Source organism: Canis lupus, chromosome 29 (genome assembly GCF_011100685.1).
Source record: "Canis lupus familiaris isolate Mischka breed German Shepherd chromosome 29, alternate assembly UU_Cfam_GSD_1.0, whole genome shotgun sequence".
Lineage (NCBI taxonomy): Eukaryota > Metazoa > Chordata > Mammalia > Carnivora > Canidae > Canis > Canis lupus.
In genome coordinates this window covers 9,733,748-9,752,465 of record NC_049250.1, presented here as the reverse complement: position 1 = coordinate 9,752,465, position 18,718 = coordinate 9,733,748, and the positions used below count along the sequence as shown (strand labels likewise).

General features: G+C 36.6%; 1 protein-coding gene across 1 annotated transcript in view; it reads right to left on the bottom strand.

The window, feature by feature from the left end:
* Positions 1-5,878: 5,878 nt before the first annotated feature.
* UBXN2B (UBX domain protein 2B) overlaps positions 5,879-18,718 on the bottom strand; it is a 29,255-nt gene continuing 16,415 nt past the window's right edge. Inside the window, exons 6-8 of the mRNA XM_038579364.1 lie at positions 16,954-17,091; positions 10,586-10,747; positions 5,879-10,173 (exon numbers count right to left, since the gene is read on the bottom strand). Of these exons, the coding sequence (XP_038435292.1) occupies positions 10,011-10,173; positions 10,586-10,747; positions 16,954-17,091 (463 nt within the window). The 3' untranslated portion in view covers positions 5,879-10,010. The remainder of the gene's footprint in view (positions 10,174-10,585; positions 10,748-16,953; positions 17,092-18,718) is intronic.

The window sequence follows — 18,718 nt, the reverse complement described above, 5'->3', positions numbered from 1 at the left end:
GTAAATTTTAGACTCTCCTTCACTTTTTTAAAACAGCTTGGTGAGACAGAATGATGTAAATTCCTTCCCAGGGCCTATACACCCTCTGGTGGAGATAATAAGTAACCAAATTCCCACATACTGATGTAGTATTAACTTGTCAAAGGTACTATAACGTTTTGTTTTATTAACAGCAGCACTTTGATCATTGTGGAGATCAAAGGGGCCCATGGCCTTAGATATTTCTTGTCAGACGATGACATATGAAAAAAAAATTCTAAAAAAAAAAAAAAAAATTTCTTCACTCACTTTTCTACCTCACACGGCTCCTCCTCCAGACATATGTATTGGTGGGTAGGAATGCAGTTCTTCCATCTTCCATGCTGGGTTGTTTTGTAAAATTGGAAGCATTTTGTGAAAGTTAAAACTGTAATCAACAATAGCATTTTTGATATTGTTAATTGCTTCCAGGCAATGATAGGTGCTATAGTAATCTCAATTATTTTCTTACATTGAAGATCATCACCTAACAGCACCCATTCCCCACCCTCCTGCCATGATATAAGATTTTTAAAAGCCTATATGAAGAACTTCTCAGATTTCTAAGATTACCAACTTTTTGGATTTCAAGATATTCTGGGTTAGAGTTTAGTAAGAACACCGGTATTCATCCGCTAGATCAATATAAAAAAGGATTTGATATTTGTATCTCCAGTTAATAAAAACCCCACATATTCCTATAGAAAGTCAGTTCCCTTCAAATACTTCGCTTTCTCTGCATTATTCTTGATGAACAAAATTGCTAGAGAGACAGCAAACACTGAGGAAAGATATAACAAAACTTTTAACTGTATTTGAATACTCCACACAGAAAGGTACATAAGCACCAAATTTACCAAATTATCATAGATTAACATTTTACCTGAGGATGGTTTTGGTGGTGAAGTTACTATATTTGCTGAATATCTTTTAGGATATTACTTAGCATGCTGAAAATTACTTGAAGTGGGGAATATTTGCCACATTTGCTAAATATCTTTTAGAAAATAACTTAATCTTTTATCAATGATCTATAAAATGAGTGTCCTGGTAACTCTGTACCTACACTGTAGATAATTAGTAAGAAATGAAGACAATGTTTGTTGCCCGACACTGATGGACATTGGAAATGGAAGCACACCAAGAAGGAGACGCTGACTTCATCTCTGTTTAGTGTGATTTTCCCGATGAAGATGATGGTGAAAACATTGATTCTGCTTATCTCCCACAGTCCTCATGAAGGCTTGCCCCCCTCATCTTCCCAACACTCGACTCTTCTCCTTAACATCTGAAGATAGAGAACTTATTCCTCCAAGGAAAGCTTCCAGTAAGTCAGAAAGTTTGGGAAGTAGTATTTACAAGTATGTGGAGAAAAAAAGAAAAAAGGTAACCTGACAAGAGAAAGGGAGGAGAAATAAGAAAGGAAGTGAAAGTTTGTGTGTTGACTGGAAAACACACATCAGCACTATTCCCAATCTTCACGTTTAGTATGAAGATTTTTAGATATTTTGGTAGCTCCTCTGAGTCAAACTAAGCACTATTGTTTATAATAGGAAGAATGATAAGGAAATAATCAAATATGCTTTTGCATACACTTACATGCAATGTTTGAGTAAAAGTCCTAGCCTTGATTGGAGAACCATCCAAAAGTGGAATTAGGGGACTTACTGCACTTATTGCAGTTTTTCAGTGAAAAACTGAAATCATAAAATTACAACTTCTAAAAATGCAAACATTTTTCATAATTTTTTCACTAATAGTTTAAGGTAGATCCTCTTATTTAAAATAATAATTTGGAGAAAGAAAAGACATACAGTTTGTGAATCATCCAGTGGTCTTTCACATCTGAGATTAGATCAAATGAATATATGCCACACACTCACTGAGTCATGTGCATATCTTGGAATCAAATCTAGCCTCTTTGCTATTTTTATTACATCTAAAACAAAATGATTAAGATGCCTAGGGATACAATTCTATGTTAAAAGTCACTTATTTCGGGGCACCAGGGTGGCTCAGTCAGTTAAGTGTCTGCGTTTAGTTTGGGTCATGATCCCAGGGTTCTGGGATTGAGCCCCACATTGGGCTCTCTGCTCAACGGGCAGCCTGCTTCTCCCTCTCACTCCCTCTCATAAATAAATAAATAAAATCCTTAAAAAAAAAGTCATTTATTTCAAGGGCTGCACATAGAGAACCCTTGATCACTTACAACTATGAGCTCCAGTGCCATTTTAAATGTCAAACATACTTAAGATCTGTATTTACAATATGTTAAAAAATCTATGCAAATTAAATAAGTACTAGCTATTTTATTATACATAAAAAAGCGCTATTAAAGAATATCAACAATAAGAGAATTTTAAACATTTTCTCTCTGAAAAATAATTTCAGGAACATTGAAACTCCTACACGTTTGCTGGTATACTTGTCTGTTTAAAAGGTTATTTGGAAATCTGTAACTCCAGGTCATTTCTCCTTTCTTTGCTTGCGTGGAAGATTGGGTAATGGGAGTTAATTTAGAGAACAAGAACAATATAAAGTGACTAGTGAGAATTTTCTTTGCAAGTTCAGCCAAATTGAGAGTCAAGCCAAAGTCAACAGTTCCTCAAACTAGTTTCATTTCAAAGGCACGAGGGACGTGTAAATAAAATCTCTAGTATCATATGACTTTCTGTTGCTTTTCAGTTAACAAGAGTTTACATATATTTTAGCACACTCTCAATTAACTGATTAAATCAACTTCCACATCTTTGAGATATCAGTATTAAAGTGCTAAATAAATTATGATGAAGTGTCACATTCCAAAATAAAACGTTAATAAAACACTCTAAAACAAAAACATTAAGGTGCCACATTCTGAAATAAAACATTAGTAAAACTAAAATGTTTTTTTTTTTAAAGATTTTATTTATTCATGAGAGACAGAGAGAGAGAGAAAGAGAGAGAGAGGCAGGACACAGGCAGAGGGAGAAGCAGGCTCCATGGGACTCCACCCTGGGTCTCCAGGATCAGGCCCTGGGCTGAAGGCAGCGCTAAACTGCTGAGCCATCCGGGCTGGCCTGAAACTAAAATGTTTAAATAAATTATGTGAAAGTGATATAATAAATGATAGCTACTATGAGGCTAGTACTATTTTACCTCTGATATAAAGTTAAAATCCATAAGAGAAATCATATTAAACATCAGATCGCATGACAAGAAAGCAGCATTCCTTTCTGAATAACCGAATAGAACATAATGGGTTGAAGGGTCTCTTCCACGTCTCTGGAGCAAAGTCCTTCCTTATCCTTAAACTTACAGAATTACAACACCTACTGCTGGGCTTCAAACAATTTTGGGTATCTCTCATATTGTCAGGAGGGCATTCTTTAGCTCTCTTTATCCAGTTCTACCATGGGAACTACCAGGACCATTCACTTATAGGTATAGGTGCTACCACTCCTGGAGATGAATCAAGTCTGCCACTTACTGAACACTTTTGTCTTCTCCTTCCTTTAAAACCCAAACAAGTATACAAATGTTTTCTCTCACTAGTATCGACTCTGTTGGTATTTCTGAAGCTCTTGATTTTAAAACATTAATGCATGCATTCTTCCAACTTTCAGAGGGTCCCATTCTTAATCCACTGATTTATCATTTATTAATCATTTATGAGTGACTCTTACATTTAAGACACTGTCCTAATTTCCAAGGATACAGTATAAGAAAAATTTCTGCTCTCACAAATGCACATTCTGAGAATATGGGATATTAAATTTAACTCATATATTAGGATTCACAAAATGTAGGATGTCCCAGTGCCTTGGTCTGTCACAATTTTAAACCTAAGCTTGCTTTTATGGGGAATGCCTGTCAAGGAAACACATACCAATCACAATCCTCCAACTCAGCTTTAGCTAGCTTACCCTACCCTGGAAAATAGGCTATTAGCCTTGTAAGAAAATCCTCCACCTCCTAGCTGACCATGCATTTCCAAGTTGCCTCTTTTACCAGCTATAAAGCTTGCTCTTGCCTCAAACCCCTGGGATCAGTGCTCCAGCGCTTATGAGGCACTGTACTTCCCCAATCCATGGACTGATTTCCTTGGATAAGGAACATCAGGCTGTTACTATATAGTTTTACTTTTATCATTTGATAGGGGGAACAGGAAAGACTGTCTCCATGTAAGATGTTGACGAAAGCCAAACAAATTAACAAGAAAGTATCAGGTATTGCTAATGCTAGTAAACAGGGTAATATGACTAAGAGACAAGACCATGATTTTTAGATAGAGGCCTCACAAAAGTCCTCTCTCAAGTCACACTTATACTGAGGTCAGGGTGACAAACTGTCAGAGTGGCACTGACTGTAACATGCTGCCTATCAAAATAGGATCCTGCCCTTGGTAAGCCCTCAATAAATGTTCAACCCGAGTAGTTACTATCTAAGACACAAAGTCCTTATTGCAAATGAATTACACATATGCTTAATTAAAGACTATAAAGTTAGATTCATTTGCTGTCATAGCATACCATGTACACAATGTTTCAGAACAGTACCGTCTACTTACATTATGGACCTTTATAATGTTTTCAAGGGGATAAGAAGACCTAGCCTTCATGTCATCATGTATTTTATAATATGCATATGTAAACTATCGATTTGCATAAAATTTTACTATATTAACAAAACATTTTATTAATATAGTAAAATTTATTTTACTATTTTATATTAAATAAATTTAATATAAATATTAAATTTATATTTATAAATATAGTAATTAATATAGTAAAATATGAAATATTTATTAATATAGTAAAATATGAAATAAACTTCACCTCAGGGAATGTTATATCTGACTGATTATACTGAGGATGAACATTTTTTTTTTTTGAAAAAAAGATTTTACTTATTTGTTCATGGGAAACACACAGAGAGACAGGCAGAGACACAGGCAGAATAAGAAGCAGGCTCTCTGTGGGGAGCCTGATGTGGAACTCAATCCCAGAAGCCCGAGATCATGCCCTGAGCCAAAGGCAGACCCTCAACCACTGAGCCACCCAGGCACCCCTGAACATTTCGTTTTAAAAGCTGCTGCTCCATCCTCCTTCCTTCTATGCTCAGAAGCTCAGACTTAGGTAACTCCAGGCTGGTGGGAACAGGACCTCTGCTTGTACTCAACTACATTCATGCTTTCACTCTCAAGCCTACTGATGCTCTCAATAGTTGTAGTACTTATAGTTGCTACTTTTTAACAAACACAGATTCTGATAGAAAACTAAAAATTATACTTTTTGCAAATCCCAGTCCTAGGATAAAAATGATGAAAACTGTTTACATTAGAAGAAACAAGCTATTCCCAAAAAGACAAAAATGAAGACCGAAGTGGGAAAGATGTGAAATGTGGAAACTACAACCTGGTACACTTTATAATTAACAATGTTCTAAAAAGTACATGAATGGTACACTATGTAGATAAGGGAAATATGAAGGCATAAAATCAAAGGACATACACTCATTTTATATACTCTTCTATTCCCCAGGTTAAGGCAAGAAAAGTCACTGTCTTAAATATGATTATATTGCTATCCATCCCAACATAATAACCGTGCTTGTGGACACACACATTCTCTCTCACACACATATGCACTGGGGCTACTTTTACAAATCATTTCCTTGGAGTTAAAAGATCCTTTCCCTTAAAACTGTATAGAGGATTACAGAAAGTATTTCTTAGCCATTATTACAACATTGGACACAAATAAGATGTATTAATTTGTATCATTGATCAGAGGGAAAAACTCTATAAGGGGAAAATAATGACTTACTTTATCAACAACACGTTGTGACACGGTTTTCAGAAATCCACTGCGACAAAAAGTTAAGAAAAATTCGCACCTTTATTTTGGTGGAATGAAAACAGAAACAGTAACGGAAAATTGAGAAAACATTGCTACAATTCAGTTCTTCTCTGTCAATCAAAAAGATGCACCACAAGAAATTAAACCACAGGGAATGTTATTCATGCTCTACAATAATCCATTAAGTCACTCAAATAAAACTAATTAAGGAAATTTTGAAAAGGATTTTCAATGACTTTCAGTGAAAACATTCTTTATTGGTAAACCAGACACTTGAAATTTTTTGATTACATATGTCATGCAAAACAACTGACCTCACACATGGCTCTCTACCTGCCCATTGTGACATAATTCCTTGGGGATGACTATAAACTTTATAAGTTACGGTGACTGCAATAGTAAAAAAGAATTCAGGAAAACAACTCCAATGAAGCAAAACACTGTGTAGTACATGTGAAAGTATTATTCTGAATGTTTAATTATCCCTCCTAATGTGAATCTCTACCTTTTGGAAGACTATCATATACAAAAATGGCAGTTGCTTTTGTACGTGCATCTATGGGCACTCCATCTAAATGATAAAAAGAAACTACAGTCATAACATTTCAAACACTTTTACAGGGTTTGGTTAATCCCCTCACCCCATTTTGTTAATCCAAAATAGGGCAATGCCCTCTTATTTAAAATGTTCATTTGTTTCGATAGAGTATTTCCTAAGGAAGATGGTTTTGCTCCTATGAAAATGTAGTTTATTCCTGGTAACATTCTGAACTGCTATTTATATATTCTCCAAGTTGTTGACTGGTGGAGAGGAGCATGGCTTCCTGTTCTAAGATTTAGGAATAATCTTCTCACTCTGCATTGTGACACTGAGAACCAGTTTCTCTGTGGTGGTGAGGTCCAACACTTCTATCCTGTGGTAGTTCTGATAGCACTTGACAGTAGGAAAACCTTGACCACAGGTCACCTCCTTGAAATAAATGGAGCTCCCAGAGAAAGCTGAATTCCAAATCTCCTTATTGGCACATTCAAGTTAAGTGGCAGTGAACAGGCATAGTAGACTTTCCCAGATACCTGGATGTGGGGCGCTGCTGAACACCTGAAAAGGAGGGCTTAGCTTTGGAATGAGACAGTGGGTAGACGGCTGGAAGAATTTTTAGGAGCATGACAGAAAGAGGCAGGATTGCTTTGAACACTGTTAGCAGATTTATGGATGTTAATGCTGGTGAGGGCTGAAGGAAGGTAAAGAGCATGGTAGAGAGCACCTAAATTGCCATGGAGATGATATAAATTGTCCTAAACAGAGTGTTAGAAGAAAAAAGGACATTAAAGGGGCTGCTAAGAGGGCTTGGTAGGAAATGAGTAACATGCTTTGGAAAGTGAAGGAAAAGAGACTGTGGTTATATAGTGGTGTCTGCAGTTACGTGGAAACAGAAGTTGTAAGGGATAAATTTAAGACATTTGGTTGAAGCGACTTCTAAGCAAAGTGTGCAAGGTGTGCCCTGCTCTCTTCTTGCTGGTCAGAATACAATGTGAGTGGAGATAGATAAATTGAGTGAAGAACTGTTAAATATAAAGAAAACAGGACCCGATGACTTGGAAGTTCTTAGCTTACCCAGCTGACAGAAGACATTACAGTTAAGGAATTCACTGTCAGGGAACCAGCTCAAGAGTAGGGTACAGTCATACAACCCTCTGTTAATACCTGGGGAAGGCCTGAATTTTCCATCACACCACAAGTTCTTTGAAGGCATTAAGGGTGGGACTCATAGATCCTCTCAGCCTTCTCAGAAAAAGCCAAAAATAGAGATGGGACTACCTAGGAATGCTTTGTGCAGGGGCCTCCAGTCTAAAGAACTGAATCCTCCCAACAGGCACACAAGATCCACGAAATTCTGGAGAATGTTATGCCACACACTGCTACCCTAAATTGAAAAAGATGGTGGTGGTATGAAACCAACGATGGCCGGACTTCCCACAATTCCACAGGTAAGAAACAAGCTGAGAAAACTACTCAGCTGCAAACAGGTGCTACCTTTCATGAAAAAGGGAAGAGGACTCTGAGAGGACATCAAAAGCCTAGAATAGTTCCCAGGATTTGACATGTAATAGAGTGTGCGTGGCTCCTATATAAATCTTGGCACACGTGGCTCCTCTTCTCATTCCGCTTTGTTTGAAAAGGAATGTCCTATCTATATTTGGGAACAGATAACTGGTTTTCTAAGTTCAGAGTTACACAGATGGAGAGAAACGGTGTCCCAGGAATCATACCAAGACCCTCACTTATACTTGATTTAGATGATTTAAATGAGGTTTAGGATTTTTGAGCTGGTGAATTTCAGGTAAGATGTTGCACTTTGATGTTATAATTGGTTGATACTTCTAGATGGGGTGGCTTTATGCAGAATCGATGTGAATCCTTGGGGCAGGTGTGGACTGTGGTAGTCAGAATGACCTCCAAAATATTCATGGTCTCATTACCATACCTAGGTAATGTAGGTATGGTAATGGCTTCCTATGTAAATAAGAAAAGGATTTTGCCAGTGTGATTAAGTATTTAGAGATGAGATTTTTCTGGTAATTATTCTAGGAAAACCAAATATAATCACAAGGATCCTTCTAAGAAGAAGGCAAGAGAAATAAAGTTGGTAGTAAAAGATGTCAAGACAGAAGCAGAGATTGGAGAGATACAGCTACAGTGAAGAGATGCTAACAGCCTTGGAAGAGGCAAAGAACAGACTCACCTCTGCAGCCTCCAGAGGGAATCTGTGATATGTCACTTTGCCTAGTAAAGGGGACTTTAAAGATGCAGCCAAGGTTGCTACAGACCTTGTGATGTGGAGATAATCCTGAATTACCTGGTGGGCCCAATCACGAGTCCTTAAAAGCAGAGAACTTTTCCTGGCTGTTGTCAAAGAGATGTAATGGCAGAGAAGAGTACTGGCTTGGAGGATGGGAGAAGGGGGCCCCTAGGAGCTGGACACACAAGGAAATGATTCCCCTCTAGAGCCTCTCAAAAGGACCAGAGCCTTGTCAATATTTATCTTAGTGAGACCCATGTTGGACCTCCAACCTATAGAATTACAAAATAATAAATTTGTACTATTTTAAGCCACTAAGTTTGTAGTAATTTGTTACAGCAGCCACAGAAAACAAACTAGGAGTGTTGACCAAAGATGAAATGGTATCTGGGAGGAAGAAAAAGTCGTTCTATCATTCCTGATATAGCCTACCTCATTCAGGAAATACCTGGCTTTGGCAGAAATGCAAATATTTTTGCTGGTAATCCTTTAGGCCCAGTCTGGTTGACAGAATTTACATTTCTGAAGTTGTACACTCATTTTGCCCTGGAGTAGAATACATTCTGGGTTGAACACTTAGAACAGTGTCCAGTATATACAGTGGGTCCCTTAGAAAAATGTGTTGAATAAATAAATGAATGTGATCAAGGCAGACTCTGGGAGAGACTGTAATTACTCTATTTTAAAGTGCTATTTAAGAGATCTTCTCAAGAACTGCTGACCTTTCTGTCTGTGTTTCTGGTTTATGATGGTCATAGTTCTGTAAAATACAAGGCCAAACTGTATTTTTTGACACTAGTAATAGAGCTAAATCAGTAAGTATAAAGGACACGTACGGAAGGACACGTACAGATGGACGCATACAATCTTAATAGAAGGAAATTATCCGATCAACATATTTCAAAATCAGAATACAGATACTTTTCAATATAATCACAGCAAAAATTTCAATTTGATCAGAGGATTTCTTGATAGCTGTTGATCAACGCACCATCAAGAAACTTTAGTGCAAATTTTACCAAATGCATTTATCAAAATGGGGTTTTGTTCATTTTCTCTGCAAACAAATGTTGTTACATTAACCCAGAGCATGTAACAAATTGGTTTGCCTGAATATTTACAAGCTATCAACATAAACCAGCCCTGCAACTAAAAACTCAAACATTTATCTCAAAATCTACTCCTGGCCCAAATTCATCTATACTAAGGCTGGAAGACAGGATAAGAATAAAACCAAAATTTATCTGTATAAATAATAAAAAATAGTTTGTTTTCTTAATGCTATAAGTATTTTCCTTATTATTATGGCACATTATCTTCCCTACATGCTACTGCATGGATAGGAGCCGTATTATTTTAGTTGCTGAAGTATCACAGTGTTAAGAATATCTGCTTCTTGTAGTGTCAGGCTTTCATCTGTTAGCTCTTTATTTGGAAATGAAGTCACAAGAATAAAGTCAAGAGTCGCAAATTCAGGACGGGACTGTATAATAAAGTTCCGGACATCCAGGATCCTGAAAGAAACAAGGTGAAAATAATTTGTGATACAAAAATGTTATTTTCATGTAAGCTTTTAGTTAAAATTAGTGATATAAATCATACAATTCTAATCCTTATTTAAATGTACTGTAATTTTTAAAAATTTACGTTATTTAAATGGATGGATTTATCTTGGATTATAGATACAATCGAGCATTACTCTTGGAGTGTAGCTAATTATTTACCTTTTCTGTAAAGAAACAATCTTTAGGTGAGTTATGCATAAAATAGATGTCAACAATGTTATTATATTAAAAGTGCAGATCCTATTCTTTTCAGAGTATAAAATATCTTAGCAGCAGATGACCTAGAAAAAATCCCCAGCAGCATGTCACATAGTTTTATAAAGATAAGAAACCCTGTGTGAAAAACCACAAATGAGCTTACCTGTGTGTACTATTGAATCTTTGTATCAAACGACTCCCATCTGCTAATCTGATTTGAATTTTTGTTGTTGGCACAGAATCATCAATAAGAACAACCGCATTAAATATTGACTTATCCTCCTCTTCTGGAGATGAAGGTGTACTGACTATTTCAGGGGTAAGGCTAAGAAAGAAGAACTGAAAAATTAGAACATGAATCTGAATACACAAGAATAACCATGACATCCATGGCTGAGTCTCAAGTGTTCCTGCCTGTGACTTCCTTACTTCTTTCAAAGGAAACATGGCTTCTTTTGAGTCTCCCATATTTCTTTCAACTTCTTTCAATATATTAAAATTATTTTGTATCCTATGATTCAAGTTTTGTTTATCCAATCTCTTTCAAAAGCCTAACTTTGTATTCTTTTCTCCCTTTTCCCTTTGAAATTCCATGAGGCTGTTAGCACAACAGTCTTCACTCAAAAGTCTGAGCAACTCTGAGTTAATGTCAAAGAATGACAATGAGTACAGACAGACTTGATTTCAAATCCCAGCTATGTCAACTGCATAGACTTGAGGAAGTAAATTAATCTCTCTGAATCCCAGTTTTATCATGTATAAAATGGGGGGTGGAGGGAGACAACTATACAATGTTATGTAGGTTTGTTATACCAGTAAGTCCCATAGTGCCTAGGACAGTGTTTCAACAGGTACCAACTAGTTTTGTACATATCATCAGCACTAAATTATTAGCTTAAATTTATCTAATATTACTTAGAAACACCTGATTTAAGTAGTTACTCCTTTATGAAAAAGAAGTAATTTCTAAGTGCTAGTGAGGAATGAAATTTTATATATGGTGATAGATTTACTTGTGTTACTTATTTTTTAAAAGGTTTTATTTATTTATTTTTTTAGAAAGAGAAAATGTGTATGTGCAAGTCGGAGAGGGAAGGGACAAGCCAGTTCTACACTGAGCACAGAGCCCGATGCGGGGCTTGACCCCAGGACCCTGAGATCATGACCTGAGCTGAAATCAAGAATCGGACACACACTCAACTGACTAAGACACCCAGGTGCCCTGCCCCCATGGTGATAGATTTATAATAAAACTTATTTGATGGGACATCTTACCATTGGAACTTGATTACTAAGGACCTTAGTACTGCTTTTTTAGTGCCTTCTAATGCTATCAGGATGACCCATCACTGTAAGCTGAAAGTCATTTATGTAAAAAATAAAGTGTTCTTTTGGTTAAGGAATTAAAACAAATTTAGCCAAATTCTTTATAGATATCAACTCTTAATCTTCTTTATCTAAAGAGATTATTTAATAGTCTTAATGTTTATCTTCTCAAGTACTAAGATTCAGATGGTATCTCATAAATTATTTTCTTTTGAAAAAAATAAGTATATATTTATTAGTATAAAAGTTCCAGGAGCATTTTGATTCTGCTTTAGCTCATCCTGATTCTTATTCCCATCCAAAGATTCTCAAAATATACAGTGAAGTGGTAAAATTAAATGGTACTTATTCCTAACACTTCCCCTTTCTTTAGCTATTTCCTGACATAAATTTTATATTATTTAAAAGATCTTATTTGAGAGAGAGAGAGAGAGAGAGAGAGAGAGAGAAAGAGCACGCACACAAGCAAACATGAGCAGGGGAAAGAGCAGGAGGCAGAGGGAGAAGCAGGCTTACCACTGGGCAGGGAGCCTGATGCAGGGCTCCATCCAAGGAACCTTAATATCATGACCTGAGCTGAAGGCAGATGCTTAACTGAGCCACCCAAGCTCCCCTCCTGACATATTTTAGAATGGATTTCAGAATATATACGATAAAGACATGAAAAAAAGAAAATGGTAATTTGTAATCACTGATCAGGTATTATTAAGGAATTTTCTTTCAAGTTTGGAACTGAGGACTTCACCACCAAGTTGGTTCACTGTGTCAAGAGTCCAGCGTCCCTTACATACTGAGAGGTACAAAATCCAAAGGGATGGTACACTGAATGCAAAGGGCTTCTCCTCTCTTCCTCTACCTCACCAATAACTAGGTATATACATTATTATTACTATTACTATTATTATTATTATCACTACCACCATCACAGCCATCACTGCATTTGTTAATTTAAGTCACGATGTGAAGGAGGGAGCAATTGCTGAATAGTTAACAACAATGGATTCAGGAGCCTGACTCCAGGATTTTTCTGATTCTACAACGTATTAGATGTGTGACCCTGGGCAAGTCACTAAATAGTTTCCTCACATGCAAAACAGATACCAGCAGCACAGCAGTAAATATTAAGTTAATGAGGACATATAAGCATTTCAAACAGTGCTTTTACACAGTCGACACTTCTTAAAAGGCAGCTACTAGCATCATGATTCCTACCCTAACAACTAGGGAGGGAAAAGTTTTCTTTGTGGATAGATGAGAAAGGCCACGTTCATCTTTGGTTCTTTTCAGGATAAAAGTTCCTCAGACCCCTATTTCTGTACTTTACTGCTTTCTGTTTAAAATAGATTCTGATCAGATAAGCTTCTCAAAATACAAAAAGAAAATACCAGGTAGGGAAACTAAGTAAGGAAAGCTCTTCATGCATTTCTTTATGTGTATATGTCAAAATGAAATTATATGCATCATAATATTTGAGAACAGGAATGGATTTTCAAGATAGTTTAGGCCAACCATATCATTTTATAGGAAAAAAAAAGAGTCGGAGAGATTGAAAGACATGCTCACAGCCACAGAATTAGGTAGCTGAGAAGGCTGGTCAGTGAGGTATAAAAACACATTTAAAAAAATTAGAGTAACTTTACTAGTTAGCCTTCAGAGTTTTACCTGCTTATGACTTAACAGTTTTTCCTTATCATTCAACTGATAAAATATAATGACATTTTCAGTATATTGTTTGTATGATTCAAGTATTACATTAAAAAGAGGCAAGTTAACTAATAAAATAAACTTTCTAGGCAAACTGGAAGAAAGGATGTAGGTTGGTTGTAAGAGGAATGAGTCCCTTGGTCAGGAAAAGAAACTTCTTCTAACTTAAGAGAGGGCAATAAGGATGGATTTAATAAACTTGGAAGCTAAGAGGAATATATTAAGCTCATTCATTGTCAGGCTCCATTTTCTTGTGGAAGCAAAAAAAAAAAAAAAGGAAAGAAAAAAAAGTCTACTGAGATGACTGAGATGAGAGCAGGGAACATCTGGGATCAGTGGACAGTGGGAGGAGAGGTGCCCGCCCAGCATGGGGGTGTGAACATCCCCACCAGTACTGAACTGCAGAGGAGCAGACAAATCCAATGGTTGAACAGGAAAGCTGGGATAAGAAAATGAAAAGGCAGGAAGGAAAGGGTCATTAGACTTTAGAACAGAGAGCTCCTAAGGGTCCAGGGATCAAGATGAAGTCAAAACTCAGGTTGAGAGGCCAGAATCGGTGAGTGGCAAATGGAATCTTTCAGACTGCACAGTATGAAAAACAGACAGTAACTGCGTAGGTAGAGAGGTTTGCTTCCAATCACGATCTGTGTCACCATATGCACGAGCTCAAAAGCCTCCAGCAACTATCTACTTGTTAGCTCTGCTTATCAAAAATGATTCTGTGATATTCTAGGTCTGTTGGGCTCTGCTCCAGCTCACTAAACTGATTCTTAAGCAGTTGCACAGTTTATTCTGTCATGGTAAATTTGCAAGTGTTACAGCTATGATTTGCTTGCTCCTATAATACTACATGAAGGAACTGGGTAATATTTTTATTGCATTTAGGTTTACCCCACAATAATTTATAATATAGTAAAAAAATTAAGTTAGTTTTCATCTATGTAATGTTATGTTTGCAATAAGACTGCCAACTATGGAAGACAATGGAATTATTTCCATTTGTTTCGTTTGCTTCTTTTTAATTATTTCTCTGTTCGGTAGTTGCTTGGAACTCTTGGGAAATGAACCATCTCAGAAAGTGATTTTCTGAATACATGAAGATTAACTGTTAGAACTTTTATATTTTAACAGATTTCTTAATGGAAAGCCTTCTAAAATGTTCTATACAATTCTTCACTTTCTTAGAACATATATTCGACTGTTCAACATTCCAATTCATGTGCACCACAGAGGCTCACACCACATTAATCTAGTGTAATTTCCTATACAGAAGCTGAAAATTCTAAAGACTACATTTCTCAGACTCCCTTGCAGCTAGGATTTTATATGATTCCACCTTCTACTGAGCAATAAATACACACTTGTGTGGTAAACGTAAGCACTGTGAAGTGAAAGTTATGCAGCTCTTCTGGATACCAAGGTGTTGGAGGTATTTGATTCTTCTACAGAGGTCATGATGGAATGTTCTAGTGTCTGGTCCCCAGCTTCATGGGCACTGAGCAGCTGATGGGGACACAGGACATGTTCTTTCTAGATAGTTTTGTTGTTTGTTTCTTCTAGGAAAGTTTGATCTGCTAGCTCCAGAAATGCTATAAACTATCCAGGGCTCTGTCAGAAGCCCCTTCTTAAATTACTGAGTAGATTTCGTTTTCTATAATCAAAAACCCTAACCAATACAGCTAATGATTAACAGCCCAGCATTCTCACCACTTAGTTTTGTCACTCTCCTCCATCATTGCCTCTTTCACGGGAGTCATTTTCTCTAGCTATTTGACTTACGAGAAAGGCCAGTCTTTGTAAGATATGAAAATGAGATAATATCCTTATTTTCAGGAGTTGAAATTGTCAACCGTAATCACTGGCTCTATTCAGCTATCTTCCATTTATGGTACTTTTTTCAATTTCAGTTCTAGATTTACTGTTCTGCTAATCAAGATGTACAGTCTAACGTTCATTCTTGGTCATGTATTTAAATAAGAAGGAAAATATGTATAAAGCAGAGACATGGCTGCGTCTTTTACCTGTGTTCTAATTAAAAATCATAATCTCAATAAACATTAAGACATGAAGTGCTAGGGGTGTGTCTGAGTGGCTCAGCTGGTTAAGCGCCCGCCTTCAGCTTAGGTCATGATCTCAGGGTTCTGGAATTGAGCCTCGATGCCCCTTGTAGGGAATCTGCTCTTCCCTCTCCATCTATCCTTCCCCCTGCTTGTACATGCACTCTCTCTCTCTCTCTCAAATAAATAAAATCTTAAAAAAAAAAAAAAAAAGAAATGAGAAGTGCTAGAAAATATTTTTAAAAATATATCTGGAGGTTATAGTTATAAAAACAAAAGAGAGGAAGAAAGAACAATCAGGACAAATCTGACCTGTGTTGGTAGTAAGGAGAGATGAGGGAGAAAATTTCCAAGTAGACCTGTGAGTGGGCACTGAAGGATTTGGGTCCTAAGAAAAGCCAGGGTGACACGTGTTCCTGTATTCTCTACATGCCTCAGAAATCAGTCTCTATCAGGAGAAAAGGATACAGAAAGGGACACTTGAGGTATGAAAGACAAGTGTAAAGAACTGACATGAATTCTTCCCTATTTTTAGAAATGCAAGGGGAATGGAGAACCACTGTACACAAGCCAAGTGAAGAGAAGTTGGAAGGCAAGGAATCACACAAAAAAGAATAAAGGATACACAAAAGGGTATACTAGAAACATGGCCAATACTCCAATTTCACATGTCACTTATAGTAATATGCAGACATATAATACAGGGTAACTTTTCCCAACAAATTTCATGAGATTTATGAAAATTCTTTGAAGGTACAGCTTTTATACAGGAGTCCACTTATATTATACAATGCACATTGGTTTCTGAACTGTAATCAGCAAAGTCCTAGGGGATCTTTTAGAAACATCTCTGAGGCAATTCCTTCCTTCTACAATAGAAGCTCCAGTTTTGTTAAGTGTTTTATGTGCTGGTTTTCCCTAACTTGAAGGCAGACATGCTTACAGCTGTGATCTAATAAGATACCTACTGTTCAACCTAATCAAGAACCCTTTACAATTTCCTCTTTTGAGCTCATGTACTCAGAATGAGGTAGGATGGTACAATGGTAAAAAGCAGACTTGAGTCATAGTGTGGGTCTGAATCCCAGAAAGTAACCACTTCCTAGCTCAATCTCCTTGGGCATACTATTGCATAAGCAAATGAGGTCACCATAGGTTCTGTATCCAAGAGTTGTAAAGATTAAGTGAGTTAATATGTATTAAAGTGCTTAGGGGCCAGGAATGTAGTAATTGCCATCTAAGTATTAGCTACTAATATTATCACTAGACTATCACTAATATAATCATTAGCTACTAATATCATCACTAATACCTAATTCCATCAGTAAGGTCTTCACAGTTCATGCTTTAGTTTTTACTTTCTAGGTCATTTTGCTGTTTTGATTCTCAAAGGAAAGTCATACTGAACAAAAACAAGTATCTTTCTCATTTTTCAGCATTTTACCTTCCAAGTTTTTGTCCTTCTCCACTAAAAGCCTTGAACCTCAATCTAGGTTTTATGTATTCTTGATCCTGGTGGTCCTCCATATCCAAATTCACATGGCCACCATGAACCAGTCGCTGAAGTTCCAGGGGAATCTCTCTTTTAAAAAGGGAAAAAGGTTTTAGTTAACTCAAAAAAAATTAATCCACACTGACATTACTATAATCAAGTTGTGAGTTATCCTGGAAATATTTTCTTCTTCAAGTTGCATCATATTATAGAACCTTCAGCTTTGCTTTGCTTTTTCAAAATTGTTTTGTTTATTTAGGGTCTTCTGTGGTTCTATATAAATTTTAGGGTTGTTTGTTGTAGTTCTGTGAAAAATGCTGTTGGTACTTTGATAGGGATTGCATTAAATCTGTAGATTGATTGTTCTGGGTAGTATAGACATTTTAACAATATTTGTTCTTCCAATTCATGAGCATGGAATGTCCTTCCATTTCTTTGTGTCATCTGAGATATTACCTCACCTTTGTCAGAATGGCTAAAATAAAAAATACAACAGATACATGTTGGTGAGGATCCGGAGAAAATGGAACCTTCTTGCACTGTTGGTGGGAATGCAAAATAGTGCAGCCACTCAGGAAAACAGTAGGAAGGTTCCTCAAAAAGTTAAAAATAGAGGTACCGTATGATCCAGCAATTACACTACTGAATATTTACACAAAGAATACAGGAACACTAAAGCAAAGGATATACACAGCATCATTTACAATAGCTGAAATATGGAAGGAGCCCAAGTGTCCACTGACTGCTGAAGATGTGAGATACAACACACACACACACACACACACACACACACACACAGGAATATTATTCAGCCATAAAAAAGAAATGAAGTCTTGCCATTTGCAATGACATGGATGGAGCCAGAGGGTATAATACTAAGCAAAATAAGTCAGTCAGAGAAAGACAAGTACCATATGATTTTACTCATATGCAGAATTTGAGAAACAAAATAAAAGCAAATGAACAAAAAAAAGGACAAACCAAGAAACAGACTCTTAACTATAGAAAACAAACTGAAGGTTATTTCAGGGATGGAGTGGGGGAATGGGTTAAAAAGGGGAGGTGATTAAGGAGTGTAGTTGTCCTGATGAGCACTGGGTGATATACAGAATTATTGAATCACTATATTGTATACCTGAAATGAATATAACACTGTATGTTAACTATACTGGAATTAAAATTTTAAAACAAGTTGCATCACCTCATTCCCAGTGATTCTCAATATAGGGACTTTTTGTTGTCACAGTGATCTTGGAGTGCTTCTAACATTTAGAAACCCAAATTGCAAGACAGTAATTTATACCTAAATAAGCACTAGAAAATTCCTATGAAGACATAATAGTTAATGAAGATATTTATTTCTAAAATCTTTGGAAGAAGTTTTAAAAATTGATGTATTTGATTGTTATGTGGTTCGTGACTGCTGTTGTTCAGGGTCAGGATCCAGATACGAGATGCACTCTTCTATAGGGATTCATCTTGCCTAATCAAGTCTTGTCTTGGGTCCCACAGAACCACTGAATGCCCTGCTAGAGATTTGCATGAATGAGGACACTGTAGTGTCTGAGCCTAAAACTTAAAGCTTAAGGTCTGTCTTACAAAGAAGAAAAAAGGACTTTCTTTTGGTGGGGGGAGCATTGTATTAATACACTTTGAAATTTTCAGGAATACCTGTACCATATAAACCAAGAGAAGACTGTGTTTTGTTTGGAACTTT